Genomic DNA, 24,069 nt, shown 5'->3' with positions numbered 1-24,069 from the left:
CCCCAGGAACTCCGCCCCCCCCAAGCACTGCCCTTTAAACCGGCGGCCAGTGCGCATGTGCGCGCCTCCAGCTCGGCCCCTCGCTGGCAGCCAGCCTGCTGGGCAGGGTAAAACGCGGCGAGCAACATATGTAACGTCCACCCAACACACGCTTATTTGAGGCAGTCTTTTTATTTTGGGGGGGAAAACAAATGACCCCTTCCTCGGGCCACGGCGCACACGTGACTCACTTCTACCTCTGGCATTTAATTTCCTCAGGTCAGCAGCAACCAAGCAACGTTTTAATTTTATACAGGTCACCAAGAATCCCTAGATTGTCCAACCGCGCTTGACATATCGCACTGTCCGGAAGGCGGTGAACCTGGTTGCAACAAGATTGTGCGTGTTGGCCAAGACACTATTCCTGAAAACTGTGGCAGGTGAGCTTTCGCCTGAGCTGACATGTTGGTTTGAGGTCGAGCCTACAAAATACAACATCCCCTCAGTACGACATTGAAGTGAGAAACTGGATTGTATCCTCAAACTGCTGTCGCAATGTTCTAAATAGTTTTCTAACTCTCAGGCACATGTAACTGCAGCACTGGCAATTCGTCCTTATTTTTCCCATTACCAGTAGGCCACATTGTAAAGTTAATTGATAAGCTACTTGTTTACATGCTTCAAATATAATTAAAAGCAAACTACTAGATACTAGAAATACATACGGACTCGAAGCATTCGCTCTCTACAGATGCTGCCAGACCTACTGAGCTTTTCCAGCATGTTGTTTTACTTGCAATATTGCCGAGAAGCAAATTTTTTTGTGCACTATTGGTTTCTCGGGCGAAGGCTATTTTTATGCGCAAACTACACTTCGCAAATGTTCCCATTTTATCTGCCATAACTCCATCCAAAACCAGTTGGTGCACATTTCCGGGATTTACACAAATGTTCATGCAAAAATCGTTTAGGCACAAGCACCGCCTGAAAGACAGCTGGGATCAGCAAAATACAGTCTCTGGCATTTTAAAGTAAAATTTCGGGTTGAAGCCTGAACTATACTTGATGCTGTTAGTTCCATGCACCCAAAAGTGTTACATAGTTTTGTGGTGGGTTCTTAAGACTAAAAAGCTGCAATGGCCTTCTCAATACGCAGACCCATCTTTGCATCATAATGGGAGGCGCTACAGATTCCAGGGTAGGCGCCATAACGGAAGGCTAGATTTCATGTTATTCAGCACGCTCGATTTATGCTTGTTTTGCAGCAATTTTGAGCTTTGCAGGAAAATTCGAGGTTGAATTGTAGTTGGCAAAATTGATGCAGACTGCCATAAGCCCCAGTATGATTCAAGAAATTTAACTTCAATTGCTGCTGCTTACCCTAACTCATTGTCATTCAGGATTTTGTTTGGCTTAAATATTTATACTGCCATAGACATACGGCTGGATAATAACAAAATGGCCTTTCTGATCCAATTACTAGATAAGGCATCCAATGATTTAATGTGATATAATGTGATAAACTATTAAGGAAAAACACAGAATGGAAGGGTTTTCTACAGCCCATGCACAAGATCCAGGAATAAATAAAAAGTAAAATAGTTGAGGGCTTGGGGCAACTCAGTACCTTGGAGAGAATTCAGTATCACAGAGCATATATCTCTTTATTAAAACACTCAAATGACAACCTCAATGAAATCACTGGTGTTGGTTAACACTGACAAGTCTCATTCCACTTAAAACATGGATAAAATCAAGGTGTCTTGAACACAATGTTACCCTGTGTAGGTCCTTCCACCACACAAAGCTGGTATCCATTATTTAGCTTAATGAGAGAACCCTGAGATGAGGGATGATAGCTGTTGAAGGCATTACGTAAAGGTCAAACATGAAAACATTTGCTTAACTTGATGCCTAAATTGCAGAGTCAATCAATTACCTCTGAAATTCTGCACAACCAATGTAGAATCAATCTTCAATATGGGGTGTGTCAATGCAGTTGTTGGGAGAAAAATGGCAATACATTCAGACATTTCATGATGAGTTGTGCTGATGACCATGTTGCTCACTACGAATATCTGGTATATACAGTCAGGTAGCAAGTTTCAGTTGTCCGATGACAAACGACAGACAAATTTTCCTTTACAAAGCCGGGCAACGGTCTGTTTGGCATTGGTGTGGCACAAGTTGGAAACCAAGCCAATTATCTATGGCAGACTGTGCAATAGTACTCTTGAGCTATACAGATTGGCACTATTCACAGCCAGCCAGCCTGAAGGGGAATTAAGAATTATTAGGAACTGGCATTTAACGCACCTCGGATTCTTTGGAAAAATATCTTAATAGATGGTATTGTCCTACCTAAACAAGCAGCAGGAAACTAACTAATTTTCGTGGCAGTCAAATTCCAGCAGGACGTTTGTACATCTAAACAGTGGATAGTTAAGGTAATTGGCCCTGATCGCCTTCAGATGACAGTCTGCACTGAGAACCAGAGAAACAAGACATTCCACCTGTCAGATTTAGACTCCAACTTGGTGTTTCTGCATGTCAAGACACCCAGTTGACCAAATATACCATTTGCCAGCAAATTTCCATGGGCATTTGGTAGATGTTTACCCTCCTATATAGAAACAGGCAGAGTTGCCTTAATAGCTTTGAATGAAAATCTCTGATCCACATACACAAACAAGGTCCCAAATTTGATTCCGAGGTCAATATTGAGCTAGCTCGGGCAATTTAGGGCAGCACGGTAGCACAGTGGGTTGCACTGATGCTTCACAGCTCCAGGGGCCCAGGTTCGATTCCCAGCTTGGGTCACTACCTGTATGGAGTCTGCACGTTCTCCCATGTGTCTGCGTGGGTTTCCTCTGGGTGCTCCCGTTTCCTCCCACAATCCTGAAAGACGTGCTGTTAGATAATTTGGACATTCTGAATTCTCCCTCCATGTACCCGAACAGGTGCTGGAATGTGGCGATTAGGGGCTTTTCACAGTAACTTCATTGCAGTGTTAATTAATCCTACTTGTGACAATAATGATGATTATTAATTAGCTGCCAGAGTAATAGCATGGATGCAACAATTGACTTGAGTGTTTGAGTTAAGGTGGTGATAAAAGTACCATCGACAGCTGGTTGCTCTTATCGTTTTTATCTTAATTTGCAATCAAAGATAATCTGTCTGTTAACTGCTCATGAAGTGCACTAAGGAATTGTATAAACTTCACCAATCTCCATTATAGGCATGTCAAACTGAACATGGCAACATGGTAAAGAAATGGGTTTTCAAACCCACAACTTATCATTGAGGACACAGGAACACAACCACCTGAGAGTTCCTCTTCAAGCCACGTACCATCCAGTTCTAGAAATAAATCATTCCTTCATTCTTGCGAAATCAAAATTCTGGAACTCCTCAACATCTCTGAGGATGTACCTGCATTACAGACTGTAATGTTTCAAGAAGTGGTTCGCCATCACCTCAAGAGCCAACTAGAATTATCAGGAAATGTTGGCCTTTCCAGTGGCACCCATATCTCATGAAGAAATAAATAAGTTACTTCAACTCTCTCAATAACATACCCAGCTAAGGTTGATCCATGCAGCATCTAGTGCTCTCTTGATAGAATTCTTGTAACAGAAGCAGAACATTCTACTTCAAATAAAATATCTCCCCCTTCCCATCCCACTAAGATTTTGCTGGGTCAATATGGTAGATTTAAAATGAATTCACTTAATGACATCTCTCATATAGTCCCATTACCAATCCCTCAAAACATGTTTTTTTTGTCAGTTTCAGACAAGGAAATTATTTCCATTTCTTCCACATATGTGAGCTTACATATTCAGCATCTCGATCACTGATCTTGTTCTAAACAATATTGTAATCTGTAGCTGTGAGAAGTTAATAAGTGAGTGAGAAATAAGTTTGAAAGTAAGGTATATGAATTTTCGAAGCATGTTAAACTAGTAGGTTGAGCTAACATTTTTAGACTGGGCCCGTTTTGATATGTCAAATTTGCATCAACCAGGAAATCGTGGAATTTAACCATCCACTGAATGCGACGAAGAAATGGCTATCACAGAGTCTGATGGCACCGTGAAGACATGAAAAAGATTATAGAAATTACACCAAAATAACGTCATCTGCAAGGAATACAGTTTATATTGAAATGCAAACATCAGAGGCGGAATGATGAACTGTATAGCCCTGAATCTGTCGGTCTTGTATGTAATGATTCTGATAATCTGTTTAATAGGACAAGATAAGGCCAAGTCCTGGTTTCCCCTCATTTGAGTGGAAATCTTTATTGTTAGGCCATGAAGTGCCATTCTTATAGCTAAGTATGCAGAGTTAGAACACAGATTTTATAAACCAAAGATAAGTGGAGAAATGGACCAATACCAAAGTCCAAAAAGCAAAGTCAATTATTAAAATGTCTCAATGGATGTAATAAAGTTTCGAACACTCAGCTATTTCAAGAACTGTTTAAATTAAACTGCACCTCTTTCCAGGGAATATCTCAGCTACTGGAAGACAAACATTTTGGAATGCATTGACAAGAGTAACCATGGGTGTAAACACAGAAGGCAATAGGTACAATGAAGAAATGCGATATTATAAATTGCGCTGTTCTTGGATCAATTGCATCGCAAGTGATTTCTATCTTATTTTAACATGGCTATTAAACAAAGGGAAGCTATTCCAATTCTGATCACCGTGACTCCTTATTTACGAAGCTTCTTGAAGAAGCTTTAGCATTATCATAGGAATTGCAAAGCAAAAAGTGTGCTTTCTACCATCTTGGTAGTTGTATGGTACAAAATTGGGAGTGATTAACTAATCATGACAATTAATCTCCATCAATTAGTCCGCAATAGACCCAAATATGACATGTGGAAAATATCAGTGTTGGACAGCTTTAGGAAGCATGGATCCAAATTTGCCTGGTTTTGCCAAAAATACCACGCATGTCTGAAATTATTCAGACTACAAAAATGTTATTTTTGGAGAGAAATTTAATTTGCTTTTAATAAATCAACAATAAGGGAGCCTGTTTCATAATTTGACCACATTGAAATATTGTTTGTAGATTAGTATTGAATTCGCCTCTTGAGTGCAGTGTCCTCTGGCTCCACTATTCTGGACTTGGTGAAATGATAGAGATTATGTAAACTACCCCCTCTCAACCTTCTCTTTTTCAGTGAGGTTTTATTCACTCCAGGCAATTGATCCTCATGATCCTCTATCCTGAGACAAGCTAAGTTAAAGATCCTTGACCATGATTGAAGACATCCGTACTTCAAGATATATTGCAGAATGGTAGGGCGTAGGTTTGTAAAATCGTGATATTGGTCAGGTTACAAAATGAATGGAAGAATGCTTTCCAACCATACCTGTTTTCAGAATCTTCCAGCCACTAGCACCAAAACAGGGGCCTGTAACAGGAAGTCATCACTGGACATTGTGGACACAAGACTGCATCCAACCATTCTGTGGTACCCTGCACTGTCTGGACATCTGTCATCAACTTGCGCCTCACAACATAGGAAATCTGTTGTGCAATAAATCTGAAATGGGTAAAATGATGGCAGCAAATGACAAGCTTTTCATATTTTCCATTTTTATTTTACACCAGAGTAACTGTACACGGCAATGCATCTGTAGGTGCTTTATTGTTTTAGGTTTTTGCAGTCAGATTAAGAAAACATAAATAAAAGACAGAAAGGTGGATAGAAAGAGATCACAAGCATTAAGCCTACACAGGGCTGAAATGCATTTGGGCAGAAGTCATCATAATCATCGTTGGCTGGTACTACTCCCCAGGTTTATTCCTACCCCACACACAATCAAATGATGTTCACTGTGCAAGCACACGTGGCAAATAGCCTTTCAAGAGTGTCCTTAGTCAATTACAACAGGTTCACACCAGCTGCACGCTTGCAGCTTGAAGATAACTTTGCAGATACTGTAAAGCCTCTGCATTCAAACTTGTGCTGATCATCGATGGCACCTATGGGAGAAAAGTATTACATCATTCCTATATTATGGTACATTAAATCAATAAATGCAAAAGTAGTTTCAGTTGATCCACATCATAAACTTGTATAATTTATTGTACATAGGACCCAATTCTCATCTTTAACACAATCTAAAAATATACTTTTCTTTCAGGAAACAATTCCATTAACTTCTGGGTGTTTCAGCCGAAACAGTATTTTCTACACAACATGGCAACAAAGTATGAAATCATTTTGTAAAATTGAGCTCAATGAATGACTTATATTTGAAATCGTAATTTCAGCACCTGATCAGCTAAGGAATAGCTAACCCAACAGAAACACAGTATTCAAACTGGGACCCTTTCTGGTAAATTTACTGGGCCACGGGTGGAGTGACCTTGACTTAATTCTCAAATTTCTTGGAGTTCTTCAACTTTGCCCCTCACTTACGTCAACTCTAAAACATTTGAGTTCAGTCAGCAAATTGAGAACTAATGGTTTCTTGTGCACTACAATGTTCAGTTTAATTTTAAGGGAGTCAATTCAGTTGAACAAGATTTTTCACACTTAGTGACTTTGATGTTAGTCTATGACAAGCTACAACAAACTATATTCGAGACCGACTGTCCGCACGTCTTGGGTAACTGTGAGGCATGTGAATTCAAGTCAGTTGTCAGCTGTGGGAATCAAACCTAATAGTTTTGCTTCCAGTAATGGAATAAGTAGGACCCAAGAATTGAAATGTACCACTGTTTCATAGCCGTTTCCAAATATGATAGAGAAGTATCCCCAATGAAAAGTGGGGTCGATTGTCCTGCTCCAAGTTTAAATTCTTTACCTAAAACGGTGAACACAGGTCAGCTGTTTTAGAAATATAACTTTCTTCCACAAATACTTCAGTACCTTATAATTCAGTTTATCCAGTGAGATTTAATTGTTGGTCTTTGATGAAGTTCACCACTTCCAGCCAGGTTAGGGAGAGGTGTTCATGTAACCCAATCAATTCTGTGTTCATCACCCAAGAATAAGGATTGATTACAATGTTCCTCATGGTGAAAACAAAATAGTGGGGTCCATGAGGCATCCAATATCTATGGGTGGGATTGCCTACCCCCATGCGGTGTCTTCCGGCGGTGGAGGCAGCTCGCCATTGGCCGCCAGCAAGATCTTCCGATCCCACTGATGTCTACAGATTTTCGATGATTTGCCCATCCCATTGCCAGGGCACCCGCGCGCGGGATGCCACCTTCCGCCGACAGGAAAATCTCACCCTATGAAACCATGTCCTCAGCTCTGTTGCCACAGAATGACAACAATTTCAGTCGATTTCGGCGGGAGAACAGCTGGTGAGTCAGTTTCAGCGGGAGCAGTGTGGAAGTGGCTGCTGGGAGGTAAGTCTGTCCTTTAAAAGCACTTGTCTTTGCAGGGGCAGGCCAGTCGATTTCGGCGGGAGTGGAGCTGGCTGGTTAGTCAATTTCAGCGGGAGCAGTGCGGAAGTGGCTGCTGGGAGGTAAGTCTGTCCTTTAAAAGCACTTGTCTTTGCAGGGGCAGGCCAGTCGATTTCGGCGGGAGAACAGCTGGTGAGTCAGTTTCAGCGGGAGCAGTGCGGAAGTGGCTGCTGGGAGGTAAGTCTGTCCTTTAAAAGCACTTGTCTTTGCAGGGGCAGGCCAGTCGATTTCGGCGGGAGTGGAGCTGGCTGGTTAGTCAATTTCAGCGGGAGCAGTGCGGAAGTGGCTGCTGGGAGGTAAGTCTGTCCTTTAAAAGCACTTGTCTTTGCAGGGGCAGGCCAGTCGATTTCGGCGGGAGAACAGCTGGTGAGTCAGTTTCAGCGGGAGCAGTGCGGAAGTGGCTGCTGGGAGGTAAGTCTGTCCTTTAAAAGCAATTGTCTTTGCAGGGGCAGGCCAGTCGATTTCGGCGGGAGAACAGCTGGTGAGTCAGTTTCAGCGGGAGCAGTGCGGAAGTGGCTGCTGGGAGGTAAGTCTGTCCTTTAAAAGCACTTGTCTTTGCAGGGGCAGGTCAGTCGATTTCGGCGGGAGTGGAGCTGGCTGGTTAGTCAATTTCAGCAGGAGCTGAGAATTTTTTTTTTTTAAATTAGTGTTTTAGGCGGGAACAGGAAGTCGACCCGCGGACGTCTGGGAAGACCCTCACCAATAAATTCTGGTGGAGAGGAAACCCGAGACACTACACGTTGTAGTGTCTCCCACCCGCCCTCCTCCTCTAACCTAATAATAAAACCCATTGGTCTGAGGTAAGTACCATATTTTATTATATTATTATTATTTTTTATAAAAAATTTTATTTAGTTGTTAGCCAGATCTTGGTAGAAAGTTAGAGGAATGTCAGGGAAGGGAGTGCAATGTTCCTCCTGCAGGATGTTTGAGGTGAGGGATGCAGCTAGTGTTCCTGCTGATTTTACCTTCAGGAAGTGCTGCCATCTCCAGCTACTCCAAGACCGAGTTAGGGAACTGGAGCTGGAGTTGGAAGAACTTCGGATCATTCGGGAGGCAGAAGGGGTCATAGATAGCAGCTTCAGGGAATTAGTTACACCAAAGATTGGAGATAGGTGGGTAACTGTAAGAGGGGCTGGGAAAAAGCAGTCAGTGCAGGGATCCCCTGCGGTCGTTCCCCTGAGAAACAAGTATACCGCTTTGGATACCTGTGGGGGGGACAACTTACCAGGGGTAAGCCATGGGGTACGGGCCTCTGGCCCTGTTGCTCAGAAGGGAAGGGGGGAAGAGGAGCAGAGCATTAGTAATTGGGGACTCTATAGTCAGGGGCACAGATAGGAGATTTTGTGGGAGCGTGAGAGACTCATGTTTGGTATGTTGCCTCCCAGGTGCAAGGGTACGTGATGTCTCGGATCGTGTTTTCCGGGTCCTTAGGGGGGGAGGGGGAGCAGCCCCAAGTCGTGGTCCACATTGGCACTAATGACATAGGTAGGAAAGGGGACAAGGATGTCAGGCAGGCTTTCAGGGAGCTAGGATGGAAGCTCAGAACTAGAACAAGCAGAGTTGTTATCTCTGGGCTGTTGCCCGTGCCACGTGATAGTGAGATGAGGAATAGGGAGAGAGAGCATTTAAACACGTGGCTACAGGGATGGTGCAGGCGGGATGGAATCAGATTTCTGGATAACTGGGGCCCTTTCTGGGGAAGGTGGGACCTCTACAGACAGGATGGTCTACATCTGAACCTGAGGGGCACAAATATCCTGAGGGGGAGATTTGTTAGTGCTCTTTGGGGGGGTTTAAACTAATGCAGCAGGGGCATGGGAACCTGGATTGTAGTTTTAGGGTAAGGGAGAATGAGAGTATAGAGGTCAGGAGCACCGATTTGACGTCGCAGGAGGGGGCCAGTGTTCAGGTAGGTGGTTTGAAGTGTGTCTACTTCAATGCCAGGAGTATACGAAACAAGGTAGGGGAACTGGCAGCATGGGTTGGTACCTGGGACTTCTGTGTTGTGGCCATTTCGGAGACATGGATAGAGCAGGGACAGGAATGGATGTTGCAGGTTCCGGGGTTTAGGTGTTTTAGTAAGCTCAGAGAAGGAGGCAAAAGAGGGGGAGGTGTGGCGCTGCTAGTCAACAGCAGTATTACGGTGGCGGAGAGGATGCTAGATGGGGACTCTTCTTCCGAGGTAGTATGGGCTGAAGTTAGAAACAGGAAAGGAGAGGTCACCCTGTTGGGAGTTTTTTATAGGCCTCCTAATAGTTCTAGGGATGTAGAGGAAAGGATGGCGAAGATGATTCTGGATAAGAGCGAAAGTAACAGGGTAGTTATTATGGGAGACTTTAACTTTCCAAATATTGACTGGAAAAGATATAGTTCGAGTACAATAGATGGGTCGTTTTTTGTACAGTGTGTGCAGGAGGGTTTCCTGAAACAATATGTTGGCAGGCCAACAAGAGGCGAGGCCACGTTGGATTTGGTTTTGGGTAATGAACCAGGCCAGGTGTTGGATTTGGAGGTAGGAGAGCACTTTGGGGACAGTGACCACAATTCGGTGATGTTTACGTTAATGATGGAAAGGGATAAGTATACACCGCAGGGCAAGAGTTATAGCTGGGGGAAGGGCAATTATGATGCCATTAGACGTGACTTGGGGGGGATAAGGTGGAGAAGTAGGCTGCAAGTGTTGGGCACACTGGATAAGTGGGGCTTGTTCAAGGATCAGCTACTGCGTGTTCTTGATAAGTATGTACCGGTCAGGCAGGGAGGAAGGCGTCGAGCGAGGGAACCGTGGTTTACCAAGGAGGTGGAATCTCTTGTTAAGAGGAAGAAGGAGGCCTATGTGAAGATGAGGTGTGAAGTTTCAGTTGGGGCGATGGATAGTTACAAGGTAGCGAGGAAGGATCTAAAGAGAGAGCTAAGACGAGCAAGGAGGGGACATGAGAAGTATTTGGCAGGAAGGATCAAGGAAAACCCAAAAGCTTTCTATAGGTATGTCAGGAATAAGCGAATGACTAGGGAAAGAGTAGGACCAGTCAAGGACAGGGATGGGAAATTGTGTGTGTAGTCTGAAGAGATAGGCGAGATACTAAATGAATATTTTTCGTCAGTATTCACTCAGGAAAAAGATAATGTTGTGGAGGAGAATGCTGAGCCCCAGGCTAATAGAATAGATGGCATTGAGGTACGTAGGGAAGAGGTGTTGGCAATTCTGGACAGGCTTAAAATAGATAAGTTCCCGGGACCTGATGGGATTTATCCTAGGATTCTCTGGGAGGCCAGGGAAGAGATTGCTGGACTTTTGGCTTTGATTTTTATGTCAGCATTGGCTACAGGAATAGTGCCAGAGGACTGGAGGACAGCAAATGTGGTCCCTTTGTTCAAAAAGGGGAGCAGAGACAACCCCGGCAACTATAGACCGGTGAGCCTCACGTCTGTAGTGGGTAAAGTCTTGGAGGGGATTATAAGAGACAAGATTTATAATCATCTAGATAGGAATAATATGATCAGGGATAGTCAGCATGGCTTTGTGAAGGGTAGGTCATGCCTCACAAACCTTATTGAGTTCTTTGAGAAGGTGACTGAACAGGTAGACGAGGGTAGAGCAGTTGATGTGGTGTATATGGATTTCAGCAAAGCGTTTGATAAGGTTCCCCACGGTAGGCTATTGCAAAAAATACGGAGGCTGGGGATTGAGGGTGATTTAGAGATGTGGATCAGAAATTGGCTAGCTGAAAGAAGACAGAGGGTGGTGGTTGATGGGAAATGTTCAGAATGGAGTACAGTCACAAGTGGAGTACCACAAGGATCTGTTCTGGGGCCGTTGCTGTTTGTCATTTTTATCAATGACCTAGAGGAAGGTGCAGAAGGGTGGGTGAGTAAATTTGCAGACGATACTAAAGTCGGTGGTGTTGTCGATAGTGTGGAAGGATGTAGCAGGTTACAGAGGGATATAGATAAGCTGCAGAGCTGGGCTGAGAGGTGGCAAATGGAGTTTAATGTAGAGAAGTGTGAGGTGATTCACTTTGGAAGGAATAACAGGAATGCAGAATATTTGGCTAATGGTAAAGTTCTTGAAAGTGTGGATGAGCAGAGGGATCTAGGTGTCCATGTACATAGATCCCTGAAAGTTGCCACCCAGGTTGATAGGGTTGTGAAGAAGGCCTATGGAGTGTTGGCCTTTATTGGTAGAGGGATTGAGTTCCGGAGTCGGGAGGTCATGTTGCAGCTGTACAGAACTCTGGTACGGCCGCATTTGGAGTATTGCGTACAGTTCTGGTCACCGCATTATAGCAAGGACGTGGAGGCTTTGGAGCGGGTGCAGAGGAGATTTACCAGGATGTTGCCTGGTATGGAGGGAAAATCTTATGAGGAAAGGCTGATGGACTTGAGGTTGTTTTCGTTGGAGAGAAGAAGGTTAAGAGGAGACTTAATAGAGGCATACAAAATGATCACGGGGTTAGATAGGGTAGACAGTGAGAGCCTTCTCCCGCGGATGGAAATGGCTGGCACGAGGGGACATAACTTTAAACTGAGGGGTAATAGATATAGGACAGAGGTCAGAGGTAGGTTCTTTACGCAAAGAGTAGTGAGGCCGTGGAATGCCCTACCTGCTACAGTAGTGAACTCGCCAACATTGAGGGCATTTAAAAGTTTATTGGATAAACATATGGATGATAATGGCATAGCGTAGGTTAGATGGCTTTTGTTTCGGTACAACATCGTGGGCCGAAGGGCCTGTACTGCGCTGTATTGTTCTATGTTCTATGTTCTAAAAGCATCTTTCATCTGCTTCCATAGTTTGGAAAAGTTTAATCTTGCCTAAATTGGTTTGACCTAATTTTTCCTAATTACATCTCTGATACTTACCCTGCCTGGACATGCTGTGGAGAGCTTGTGAAGGGACTGGGCCAGATGAACCCTTGGATTGCTCACTGTGGCACCAATAGGATCATGCTCCTTCTTTCCAGCAAATGCCAGCTGGGAGAAAGCTGTCTGATAACCTGGTGCATCTTCAATATCAATGAAGTGTTCATCATCAGGAATACTGTCATCTTCAGGCAATTCAAATAATCCAATAAGAGCCTGGAGTAAAGGAGTCCTGTTTGAAAATAATGGATATACAAAATCAACACATTCAAATTTTGTTTAAGTCATTACTAATAATTATAACAATAATAACAATAATCTTTATTAGTGTCACAAGTAGGTTAACATTAACACTGCAATGAAGTTACTGTGAAAATGCCATAGTTGCCACACTCTGGCGCCTGTTAGGGTACACTGAGGGAGAATTCAGAATGTCCAATTTACCTAACAGCACGTCTTTCAGGACTTGTGGGAGGAAACCGGAGCATCCGGAGGAAACCCACGCTGACACGGGGAGAATGTGCAGTCTCCACACAGACAGTGACCCAAGCTGAGAATTGAACCTGGGACCCTGGCACTGTGAAGCAACAATGCTGACCACTGTGCTACCATGCTTAAATCTGTTAACAAAATTATTTAAGTGTGCAAAAAGGAGAATTCTGAAAGAATTTGAAAGGGGAAAGGAAATAGGAGGACAGTACATTGTTCCTACACCTACACCATCCAGTGCCTCACCACTCCTGCATCCACCCCCCTCCCCTCCAAATTGTACCAGTCACAGTATGTAGCATTGGAAGAAACATAGGCCCACCAATATCTCAGCCTTCCGAGATCAGTCGACAGGCTGGTCGTTACAGCATTAGTCAGGAAAGTTGCATGAATGCAACATAAAATGGATAATACTAATTCCACAACAGGAAATCTATCTTTGGTTAAATAGTTTTTAGTTCTGAATCTTTCTAGTTACACTTCACTAAGCACAAACAAACTGCAGCAAAAAAAGTGATAGAATTTCAATTTAACTGATGGAACCTTATGAGTAAGCTAAACAAGAACTTTTTGAATTATCCTTCTTTCCCACTTAATCAATTCCCAGGTAACAAATGCACAGGCGACCGATTTCACAATTCATGAGTGTGATGGAATACTCTCCACTTGCCTGCATAAGTGCAACTCCACCAAAACTCAAGAAGCTCACCACCATCCAAGATGAAGCAGTGTGCTTGAGCGGCACCCCATTCACCACCTTCAACATTCACACTCTCCATTACCAACGCACAGTGATACCAGGGTGTACCAAAATCAAGAAACACTGCAGCAACTCACTAAGCCTACTTTGACAACACCTTCCAAAACCATGGTCTCTACCACCCCAGAAGGAAAAGGGCAGCAGACACAGGTGAACACCACCACCTGCAAGTTCCCCTCCAAGTCACACACCATCCCGACTTGAAACTACATCAGTTTCTTCAGTCACTGGGCCAAAATCCCAGAAACGTGTTCTGAACAGCACTGTGGGTATAATAGCCCCAAATGGAGTGCAATTTTTCAAGGCGGCAACTCACCACCGCCTTCTCAAGGGAAATTAGGGATGAGAAACAAATGCTGGCCTTGCCAGCATGGCTCACAGAACTGTTAGGGTGCAGGAGGTCTTTTGGCCATCGCGGCTGCACCGGCTCCCCAAACAAGCATCAGGGTTTAGTGCCATTCCCCTGCATTTTCCCCATATCCCTGCACATTGTTTCTGTATAGATAATCATCTAATACCCTCCTGAATGCCTCCATTGAACCTGCCCGCATCACACTTCTAGGCAGTGAACCACTCATGTGAAAAAATGTTTTTGCAAATCATTTCAATTCAGTGTTCCTTTTACAAGGAGGAATAGTTTCTCCCTGTTCAACCCCTTCATAATTATGAACATCTCTATCATGTCTCCTTCTCCCCAAGGCTGGACTCTCTGTTTCAGGGACAATGTCCCTACGCCGTCGTGAAAATGGTGGCCTTTTACGCCAGAAAAAACGGCGTCAAAAGGACACATCTTTACAGCTGTGCAGGGGGATAGTAGGGAGGCGTCGTGAAGTTCGCAGCTCCAGATACAGCCCCCCACACTTCTGGGTCAGAGGCTGTGCATGCGCATGGTGGCGGCATCCAGCAGCCAAGCCGTGCTCCATGGTGGATTAGACCACAGAAATAGTGCCCCCGATCAGCCACATGCCTGACCCAGACCGCCTACTCAAAAATACCCTGCCCCTGTATGAGGCACCCCCGCCCAGCCCGCCCCCGTCCGTAGCTGCCGTGGATTGAGTCTACAGCTGCCTCGCCAGCTTCCTCAACGGCTGGGACCATATTAGATCCATGACGTCGGGAGTTCGGCCGGTCGGGAGGGCGGAGAATAACGGGGTGGGCCTCTGGCAATGGCCGCAGGTGGGGGATACGCAGCGTGGCGTACTCCCAGAGTACGCCGCTTTTCGGGGCGGGAGAAACGAGGAACCGGTGCTGGTCCCAATTACCATGCGTGGCACTGGATTCTCCACCCTGGCACTGGACGCGATTTCGGCATTGGGGTGCTGAGAATCCAGCCCCTCAATTGAAGTTTCTCATCCCTGGAACCATTCTTGAAAACTTTTCTGCACTCTCTCGAATGCATACACATCCATGCTACTGTGGTGCCAAGAACTGTATACGATATTCCAGCCGACCCCTGGCAAACACCGTGAACAAAGTCTCCTTTAACCCAAAAATTATCCATTCACTGTTATTCTCTGCATCCTATTATTCATTCAATTTTGAATCCATGTTGTTACTATCCCTTTTATTCCATGAGCTAGAACTTTTCTCACAAGACTGTTGCGTGTAACGGTATTAAATGCCTTTTGAAAGTCCATGTACACCACATCAACATTACCCTTATCAACTCTTTATGTTACCTCCTCAAAAAAGTCCAGTAAGTTAATTAATTACAAGTTTCCTTTTATAAATCCATGCTGGGGCGGGGGATGAAGTCGCGGGTGGAGGAGCTCCTGGAGAGGAACAAAGTTGTGTCCCGCTCCTCGCCGAGAACTTGCAGCCAAGCGCGCAAATTTACCCGTTTGCACCCCCCCCCCCCAAGCAACAAGAGAGAGTGAGGACGAAGAAAAACCCGGACTCCAAAGCTCATTAGAGCGGGAGAACTGGGCGCTCGAGAGCAGAGCGATCCGGCGCGCACCCCCCACGCACGGCAGCAGAGCGCAGGGCAGGTCGAGCGGCGGCACGGACCAAAGCGGGGACCGAGCCAGCAGGAACGACCGACGCCCCCCCCCTGTTAGACGTTTTAGTTGCTGTGATATGAAGAGTCTAAAGTTCTGTCCCTTTTTTCACAAACACCCATTTATTTCATTCCAACAGTTTTGCACAAAACTCTCACGATACATCCCCTGACAGAGGCCACCTGAAGCCCCTTTACATATCAGTGTCAATTAATGGATACTAAACATAAGTGAGACAACTAATTGCAACGACTCTTAACCCATTACTTATCAGTCTCCCTTTTCCTTGGAGAAAAAAAATAATTAGGTGAAAACAAAATGTCAAGAAACTCAAAAACACATGATTCCCACCCCCCCACCCCCGTTTTTTTGTTTGGACGCGAAAGAAAAAGAAAAAAAAAAAAATCACAGAAACATCGCCCTTCATTAACAATATCCAAAAGTTTCTGTGAACTCGCCCCTCTTTTCGTAAAACTCTGACAGTTCATAGCTCCTGTCGACCCATTTAATTTTTGTTATTTCCCCTCTGTCCAACATCTGCTTTAAATTTGCGATGTCTATCCGTAACCTCCTTTCATTGACACTTTTTGTAGAGTGCACATTTTCCCACAGGGATTTATTGTCAATAGGTATATTACCCAAATCCCCGAACCCCAAAATTTCTGTCAATATCATACTTATATAAAAGGCCATATCCACCACCTCGACAAGGCTTAACGTCTCAGCAGCCAAAGTGCGTTTTACCACTCTCCTTATGTTCTTTGTTTCCCACACAAGCGGGCAACATTTACCATTGTTCCCCAAAAGGAAAATTATAGAACCTCCTGCGCTTGAAACCCCATCACATAAATTTGCGTAGGACGCGTCACTATAAACTATGAGTTTCAAGTGCCTAACGTCACCCAAAACCAGGAATTTCAAAACACACTCCTGCATTTTTAGTATGGCCAACGCTTTATTTGCTCTTATTATGTCTTCCACTTTGGGATCGTTCATTTTTGTACTCAACTCTAAGACATCAAAACTCACGCCCGGTCTAGTCGGTCTACCGAGCCAGTTGTTGCCCAATTAAACTTCGCAGTTGCTCTTTTTCTATCTTTGAAACCATTACGTCTTTTTGTGAAACTCGGCCACAACTAATTGCTATTGGGCTGATGCTTTCCAGTAAGATTGCGGATGTAAAGTTGCCCCTAACTTAGTCTGTCCAATTTCCAGTACAATATATTTAAATGCACTGGAAGCCTGACTTCCAACCCTGAATTCTTTCATCAAGCCAGAGATTACAATAGCTTCAAAATCACTAGTCCCACCCCACAAAAAATCATCGACATGCATCATAAAAATGCCAGAAAGATTTCCTTTATAGTGCCAGTAAAATATTGCAGGATCTGCTTTCAACTGGCAACAGCCTAACTTTAACAAAACTGACCGTACCGAAAAATACCAGACTAGATGCATCATTTAATTGATATACACATTTGTTCAACTTCCAGTTCTGTGTTAGCTGCTTCTTTAGGAGGACGGAGAAAAATGTCTCTCTGGAGCTGATGTCCCTGCAAAAAGGCAGCTTTTATATCTATAGATATGCATTCCCATGCCTTTGTGGCTAATAGAGCCAAGAAGATCTTTAAAATAACCTTTCCTGCTGTAGGTGAATCTACCCTTAAATCCTGATCTTCTTTGTTTTCTTCAAATCCCCTTGCCACAAGCCTGGCCTTTGCCTTATAAGTTCCATCCGGAAGAACCCCTTTTCCGTGCAAATCCATCTGTGGGATAGAGCTCTTTGTCCCCTATCCGGTACTTCCGTGTATACCCCAAATTCACTCCAACTATGCAATTCTTGCTGTTTAGCTTCTTTAATAGCTTTTTCATCTAATTTATTTGAAGCCACCAAAATCTCACGTGCATGTGGGCTTCTACTCCTATTAGTATTCGTAGTCCTACTCATGTTCCGAGATCTTGACAAACTAGATCTCCCGCCTGGTATCTCGTTCTGTATTGCTACTGCTTGATCTTTCCCTTCTGCTGTGGGATGTCCTTTCAATAGTTCTCGACCTTTCCCTGCGGACCTGTTCACTATCCGATGTATTATCTGAACTGGCACTGCGTTTCTGTGCCCTCGATTTTTGAACTTCGTTTTCCCAATCCATTGTCTTGACTTCTTCCCCTGAATGCTGTACATTCAACCAATGTTTATACTTTCCAGTGGCCTTCCCTGCTCTACTAATAACAGTTGCATCCTTCCATTGACTAGACCCTTCAGGCAAGTATGTCACTTTTGTACCAACTTTTGGCAGTTGCCCTTTCGGAAAAATGGCCTGTTCTAATTCATCAGAAGTGTTGCCTTCCTCCACAGAAACCCTGTCTATATCAGTTAATTGGTCCTCATCGTTCTGTCACACATGCGTACCAGATGACTCTGGTTCCTCGTCATGTCTGTCTGCTCTGTCTATGTTTGAAAATTTGTAATCTGTACCCTAACAGTTTGATTACCATGTTGCAAAATAATTGTTTTGCCATCTATGCGTATGATCTTCCCTGGGCCTTTCCATTCATTACAATTGTCTCTCTTATCCCATGCCCCCTTGCTGAAAAACGGAATCTGATGGGTGTACGTTATGTCTTAAAGCTCTGCGAATTCTTTCAGAGACTTCTGCTTCCAAAAAAGCTTTTCTACTGCTATGTAATGCATTTAAGTGTTCAGCAAAACTAGAGCTAATTGTAGTCTCCTCCCAAGCTGGTCATCCAAAATGTCCCGACTGTGTAAATTGTAAGTCCACCGTCTTTCCAAAAACTGTTGTCTTATCCTGTTCCATGTCCAGTTTCATGTGTGCTTTCTTCATCGATGGTCTGCTCAGAAGCCAAGGTATCTCACTTGATACAACATCTGTGCTAATGAAATGATTCACTCCGGCAATATTGCAAGGGATCACCACTCTTTTCAGCGACTTCAGAGTATTATCATCCCCAAACCTGAAACTTGTGGAACTTTCAAATTCCTTAACCTTGTTACGATTTTCAGCATTCAAAGAGTCCAGGTAACATTTTAACCAGTCAATTCCACACACAGTAGATGTGCAGCCACTGTCCAAAACAGCACAGTTGAAGGATTCTGCAACCAACACCCTCATTACCGGCGTAAAACTGTTTGTCAATAGGACAATGCCTTCTTTCTGGTCACTATTTTTTTCCTCTTCTGACTCTTCCATGTCATGTGTCGCTTCAAACACTCTATCATACCGGGTTGGACAGTTGAAAGCATAATGGAATGAGAGTCACATCGAAAACATCGATTTATCATGCCCCGTGCATTTCTGGGGTTCATCTTCCTATTGTAGGTTCTAACTGGGTTTCTGTCTTCATAATTTCCTTATCTCGGTCTCCTTCTATAGTCTGGAGCCCTGTTCGTAGCCATACGATTTCGCCATCCTGTTAGTAATGTATCTTCCATATCCTGCCTTATTGCAGGCTGACCTATTTGGGTCATCAGAGCCATCGGAATCGAATGTTTCCCCAGAAACTTTTGTAAAGTTTTTGTCATCTGTTCGAATAAGGTATCCTTATCAGTAAACTGAACTCCTGTCAAAACCAGGAGCCTATCCATGTTGCTCACTCTAGCACAGTCAAGTAATTTAAAGGCCAACACAGACTGTGGAAATTCCAGATTGTGTTTCTGCAGTCTTTTATATAGTCTGCCAAATTCCATTATATAGTCTTCCATGGAGATATCCTCCATTTTCCGGAACTTATCAAAATCCGACCATGCTTCGTACGCACTTAACAAGTCATCTTTCTTATAAATCTTATCCATATAATATAATAAAGTCTCCAGACCTTCTTCGGAGTCGAACTCTTCCAATTCCAGCTAAGAAAGCACTTTGTTTCGGAATTTACTACCATATGGTAGAGAAAGAGCCAATGCCATATCTTGTTTTCTCTTTCTCAAAGCAGTTACCTTAGTCCACATAACTATTGCACTTCTCCATTGGTTGTATGATTTCCTTTCAGAAAATAAGTGAGGATAGTCATATCCAGCCATCTTTATCCTCGGCTCAGCCATATATCCCTTTTTTTTTCTTCTTTTCTCAATCACTCCTTGGTTTGATCTGGAAAAGTTGTATCTTTCAATCCTTTACATTTACACAGCAACCAACCATTGGGGCAGCACGGTAGCATTGTGGATAGCACAAATGCTTCACAGCTCCAGGGTCCCAGGTTCGATTCCGGCTTGGGTCACTGTCTGTGCGGAGTCTGCACATCCTCCCCGTGTGTGCGTGGGTTTCCTCCGGGTGCTCCGGTTTCCTCCCACAGTCCAAAGATGTGCGGGTTAGGTGGATTGGCCATGCTAAATTGCCCATAGTGTCCAAAATTGCCCTTAGTGTTGGGTGGTGTTACTGGGTTGTGGGGATAGGGTGGAGGTGTGGACCTTGGGTGGGGTGCTCTTTCCAAGAGCCGGTGCAGACTCGATGGGCTGAATGGCCTCCTTCTGCACTGTAAATTCTATTATTCTATCCTCTACTACCAATTGTTAGACGTTTTAGTTGCTGTGATACGAAGAGTCTAAAGTTCTGTTCCATTTTTCACAAATACCCATTTATTTCATTCCAACAGCTTTGCACAAAACTCTAACTATACATCCCCTGACAGAGGCCACCTGAAGCCCCTTTACATATCAGTGTCAATTAATGGATACTTAACATAAATGAGACAACTAATTGCAATGTCTCTTAACCCATTACTTAACACCCCAACCCCCCAGCAGGAGAGCGCAGGATAAGACGAGTGGCGGCCCGGACCAAGGCAGGGACCGCGCCAGCAGCAAGGACACCCCACCACCGGCAGCGACAACCATGAGGCAGGAACAAAGAGGGACGCCCGGCCAGAAACCTCTCTTTCTCGACCCTGGGCGAGTGAGGGGAAAGAAAAAAGAACTTCCCCTTTTGCAAATACAAAACTTTGAAGAGAAAACTTTTAAAGAGGAATACATTTTCTCACCTTTAAAAATAAAAAATAAAAATCTCTTGAAAAGAATTTTATATTTAAAAAAGTGGTAAAGGAGAGAAGGGAGGGGGAAAGAAAAAGGGGGGAAATGGGGGGGAAGGAAGGAGGGGGAAAAGGGGGGGAAGGGGAAAAGGGGGGAAGGGGAAAAGGGGGGGAAGGGGAAAAGGGGAGGGGAGGGGGGGAGGGGGGGGAGGGGGGGAGGGGGGGGAGGGGAGGGGGGGAGGGGGGGGAGGGGAGGGGGGGAGGGGGGGGAGGGGAGGGGGGGAGGGGGGGGAGGGGAGGGGGGGAGGGGGGGGGAGGGGAGGGGGGGAGGGGGGGGAGGGGGGGGGGAGGGGAGGGGGGAGGGGGGGGGGAGGGGAGGGGGGGAGGGGGGGAGGGGGGGGAGGGGAGGGGGGGAGGGGGGGGGAGGGGAGGGGGGAGGGGAGGGGGGGAGGGGGGGGAGGGGAGGGGGGGAAGGGGAGGGGAGGGGAGGGGGAGGGGAGGGGAGGGGGAGGGGGAGGGGGAGGGGAGGGGAGGGGGAGGGGGGAGGGGGAGGGGGGAGGGGAGGGGGGAGGGGAGGGGGGAGGGGAGGGGAGGGGGGAGGGGGGGGGAGGGGGAGGGGGGGAGGGGGAGGGGGAGGGGAGGGGGAGGGGAGGGGGAGGGGGGGAGGGGGAGGGGAGGGGGGGAGGGGAGGGGGAGGGGAGGGGGGGAGGGGGAGGGGAGGGGGGGAGGGGAGGGGGAGGGGAGGGGGAGGGGAGGGGGAGGGGGAGGGGAGGGGGAGGGGGGAGGGGAGGGGGGGAGGGGAGGGGAGGGGGGGAGGGGAGGGGAGGGGAGGGGGGGGAGGGGAGGGGAGGGGAGGGGGGGAGGGGAGGGGAGGGGAGGGGAGGGGGGGGGGAGGGGAGGGGAGGGGGGGGGAGGGGAGGGGAGGGGAGGGGAGGGGGGGGGAGGGGAGGGGAGGGGGGGGGGAGGGTCCACTACTGTTACAGGCAGGGCATTCCACGCCCTTACTACTCTCTGAGTAAAGAATCTACCTCTGACATTGGTCCTATATCTATCGCCCCTCAATTTAAAGCTATGTCCCCTCGTGCTAGACATCACCATCTGAGGAAAAAGGCTCTAACTGTCCACCCTATCTAATCCTCTGATCATCTTGTATGCCTCAATTAAGTCACTTCCTAACCTTCTTCTTGCTAAAGAAAATAACCTCAAGTCCCTCAGCCTTCCCTCATAAGATCTTCCCTTCAGACCAAGCAACATCCTGGTAAATCTCCTCTGCACCCTTTCCAATGCTTCCACATCCTTCCTATAATGCGGCGACCAGAACTGCACGCAATACTCCAAATGCGGCTGCACCAGAGTTTTGTACAGCTGCAACATGACCTCATGGCTCCGAAACTCAATCCCTCTACCAATAAAAGCTAACACACCGTAAGCCTTCTTAACAACCCTCTCAACCTGGGTGGCAACTTTCAGGGATCCATGTACATAGACACCAAGATCTCTCTGCTCATCCACACTACCAAGAATCTTACCATTTGCCCAGTGCTCTGTCTTCCTGTTATTCCTTCCAAAATGAATTCCTCACATTTTTCTGCATTAAACTCCATTTGCCACCTCTCAGCACAGCTCTGCAGCTTATCTATGTCCCTCTGTAACGTGTTACATCCTTCCGCACTGTCCACAACTCCACCGACTTTAGTGTCATCGGCAAATTTACTCACCCACCCTTCTACTCCATCCTCTTGGTCATTTATAAAAATGACAAACAGCAGTGGCCCCAAAACAGATCATTGTGGTACACCACTAGTAATTGGACTCCAGGCTGAACATTTCCCATCAAGCACCACCCTTTGCCTTCTTCCAGCAAGCCAATTTCTGATCCAAACTGCTAAATCACCCTGAATCCCATGCCTCTGTATTTTCTGCAATAGCCTACCGTGGGGAACCTTATCAAACGCTTTACTGAAATCCATATACACTACATCAACTGCTTTACCCTCGTCCACCTGTTTGGTCACCTTCTCAAAGAACTCAATAAGGTTTGTGAGGCACGACCTACCCTTCACAAAACCGTGTTGACTATCTCTAATTAAATTATTCCTTTCCAGATGATTGTACATCCTATCTCTTAACAACCTTTCAAACACTTTGCCCTCAACAGAAGTAAGGCTCATTGGTCTATAGTTACCAGGGTTGTCTCTACTCCCTTTCTTGAACAAGGGGACAACATTTGTTATCCTCCAGTCTTCTGGCACTATTCCTGTAGACAATAATGACATAAAGATCAAAGCCAAAGGCTCAGCAATCTCCTCCCTAGCTTCCCATAGAATCCTAGAATAAATCCCATCCGACCCAGGGGACTTATCTATTTTCACACTTTCCAGAATTGCTAACACCTCCTCTTCAAGAACCTCAAGCCCCTCTAGTCTCATAGCCTGTATCTCAGTATTCTCCTCGACAACATTGTCTTTTTCCTGTGTGAATACTGACACAAAATATTCATTTAGCACCTCTCCTATCTCCTCGGACTCCAAGCACAACTTCTCACTACTGTCCTTGACTGGCCCTACTCTTACCATAGTCATTCGTTTATTCCTGACAAATCTATAGAAAGCTTTAGGGTTATCCTTGATCCTACCTGCCAAAGACTTCTCATGTCCCCTCCTGGCTCTTCTTAGCTCTCTCTTTGGGTCCTTCCTAGCTAACTTGTAACTCTCGAACGCCTTAACTGAACCTTCACTTCTCATCTTTACATAAGCCTCCTTCTTCCTCTTAACAAGTGATTCAACTACTTTAGTCAACCATGGTTCCCTCGCTCGACCACTTCCACCCTGCCTGACAGGGACATACTTATCAAGGACACGCAGCAGCTGTTCCTTGAACCAGCTCCACATTTCAATTGTGCCCATCCCCTGCAGTTTCCCTCCCCATCCTATGCATCCTAAGTCTTGCCTTATCGCATCATAATTGCCTTTCCCCCAGCTATAACTCTTGCCCTGCGGTATATACCTATCCTTTTCCATCGCTAAAGTAAACGTAATCAAATTGTGGTCACCAAAGTGCTCACCTACCTCCAAATCTAACACCTGTCCAGGTTCATTTCCCAGTACCAAATCCAATATGGCCTCGCCTCTCGTTGGCCTATCTACATACTGGGAGATGGCTAGTCGGCGGCGGGGGGGGGGGGCGGGGGGGACCCCCCTGATCCGGCTGATAACCTGGAATGACCCAGCATTGGACCGCTCCAGGTCCAGGACGGGTAAGAGGCCAGCGGCGGCCAAGGTGCTTAGGGGGTTTATGGACCAGATGGGGGGAGTGGACCCATGGAGATTTGCCAGTGAATTTTCCTTTTTCCCACGTCCATAAGCCTACCCCCGTTAGATTTCTTCATTATGAGTAGGGCACTAATCCCGAGAGTGGAGGGCATGGAGTATTCGGCCATAGCCATCTCAGACCATGCACCGCATTGGGTGGAGCTGGAGTTGGGGGAAAAGAGGGACCAGCACCCGCTGTGGCACCTCGAGGTGGGACTGTTGGCGGATGAGGTG

The 24,069-nt window shown here is 45.8% G+C and overlaps 1 protein-coding gene and 1 long non-coding RNA gene across 5 annotated transcripts in view; one reads left to right on the top strand and one right to left on the bottom strand.

Moving 5' to 3' along the window:
* Positions 1-70: 70 nt before the first annotated feature.
* Positions 71-4,687, top strand: LOC140428411 (uncharacterized). The gene is made up of 2 exons (XR_011948763.1): positions 71-419; positions 4,010-4,687. It is a non-coding gene; the product is annotated as an uncharacterized lncRNA (long non-coding RNA).
* Positions 4,688-5,585: 898 nt separating this feature from the next.
* The window catches only part of cse1l (CSE1 chromosome segregation 1-like (yeast)), an 80,306-nt gene continuing 61,822 nt past the window's right edge, over positions 5,586-24,069 (bottom strand). For all 4 annotated transcript variants that reach the window (XM_072514830.1, XM_072514828.1, XM_072514832.1 and 1 more), the window contains exons 24-25: positions 12,296-12,527; positions 5,586-5,992 (exon numbers count right to left, since the gene is read on the bottom strand). In XM_072514830.1, the coding sequence (XP_072370931.1) occupies positions 5,903-5,992; positions 12,296-12,527 (322 nt within the window). In that variant the 3' untranslated portion in view covers positions 5,586-5,902. The remainder of the gene's footprint in view (positions 5,993-12,295; positions 12,528-24,069) is intronic.

Source organism: Scyliorhinus torazame, chromosome 8 (genome assembly GCF_047496885.1).
Source record: "Scyliorhinus torazame isolate Kashiwa2021f chromosome 8, sScyTor2.1, whole genome shotgun sequence".
Taxonomy (NCBI): domain Eukaryota; kingdom Metazoa; phylum Chordata; class Chondrichthyes; order Carcharhiniformes; family Scyliorhinidae; genus Scyliorhinus; species Scyliorhinus torazame.
The sequence above is the reverse complement of the archived record's forward strand: the minus strand, read 5'-3'. Positions and strand labels throughout refer to the sequence as shown.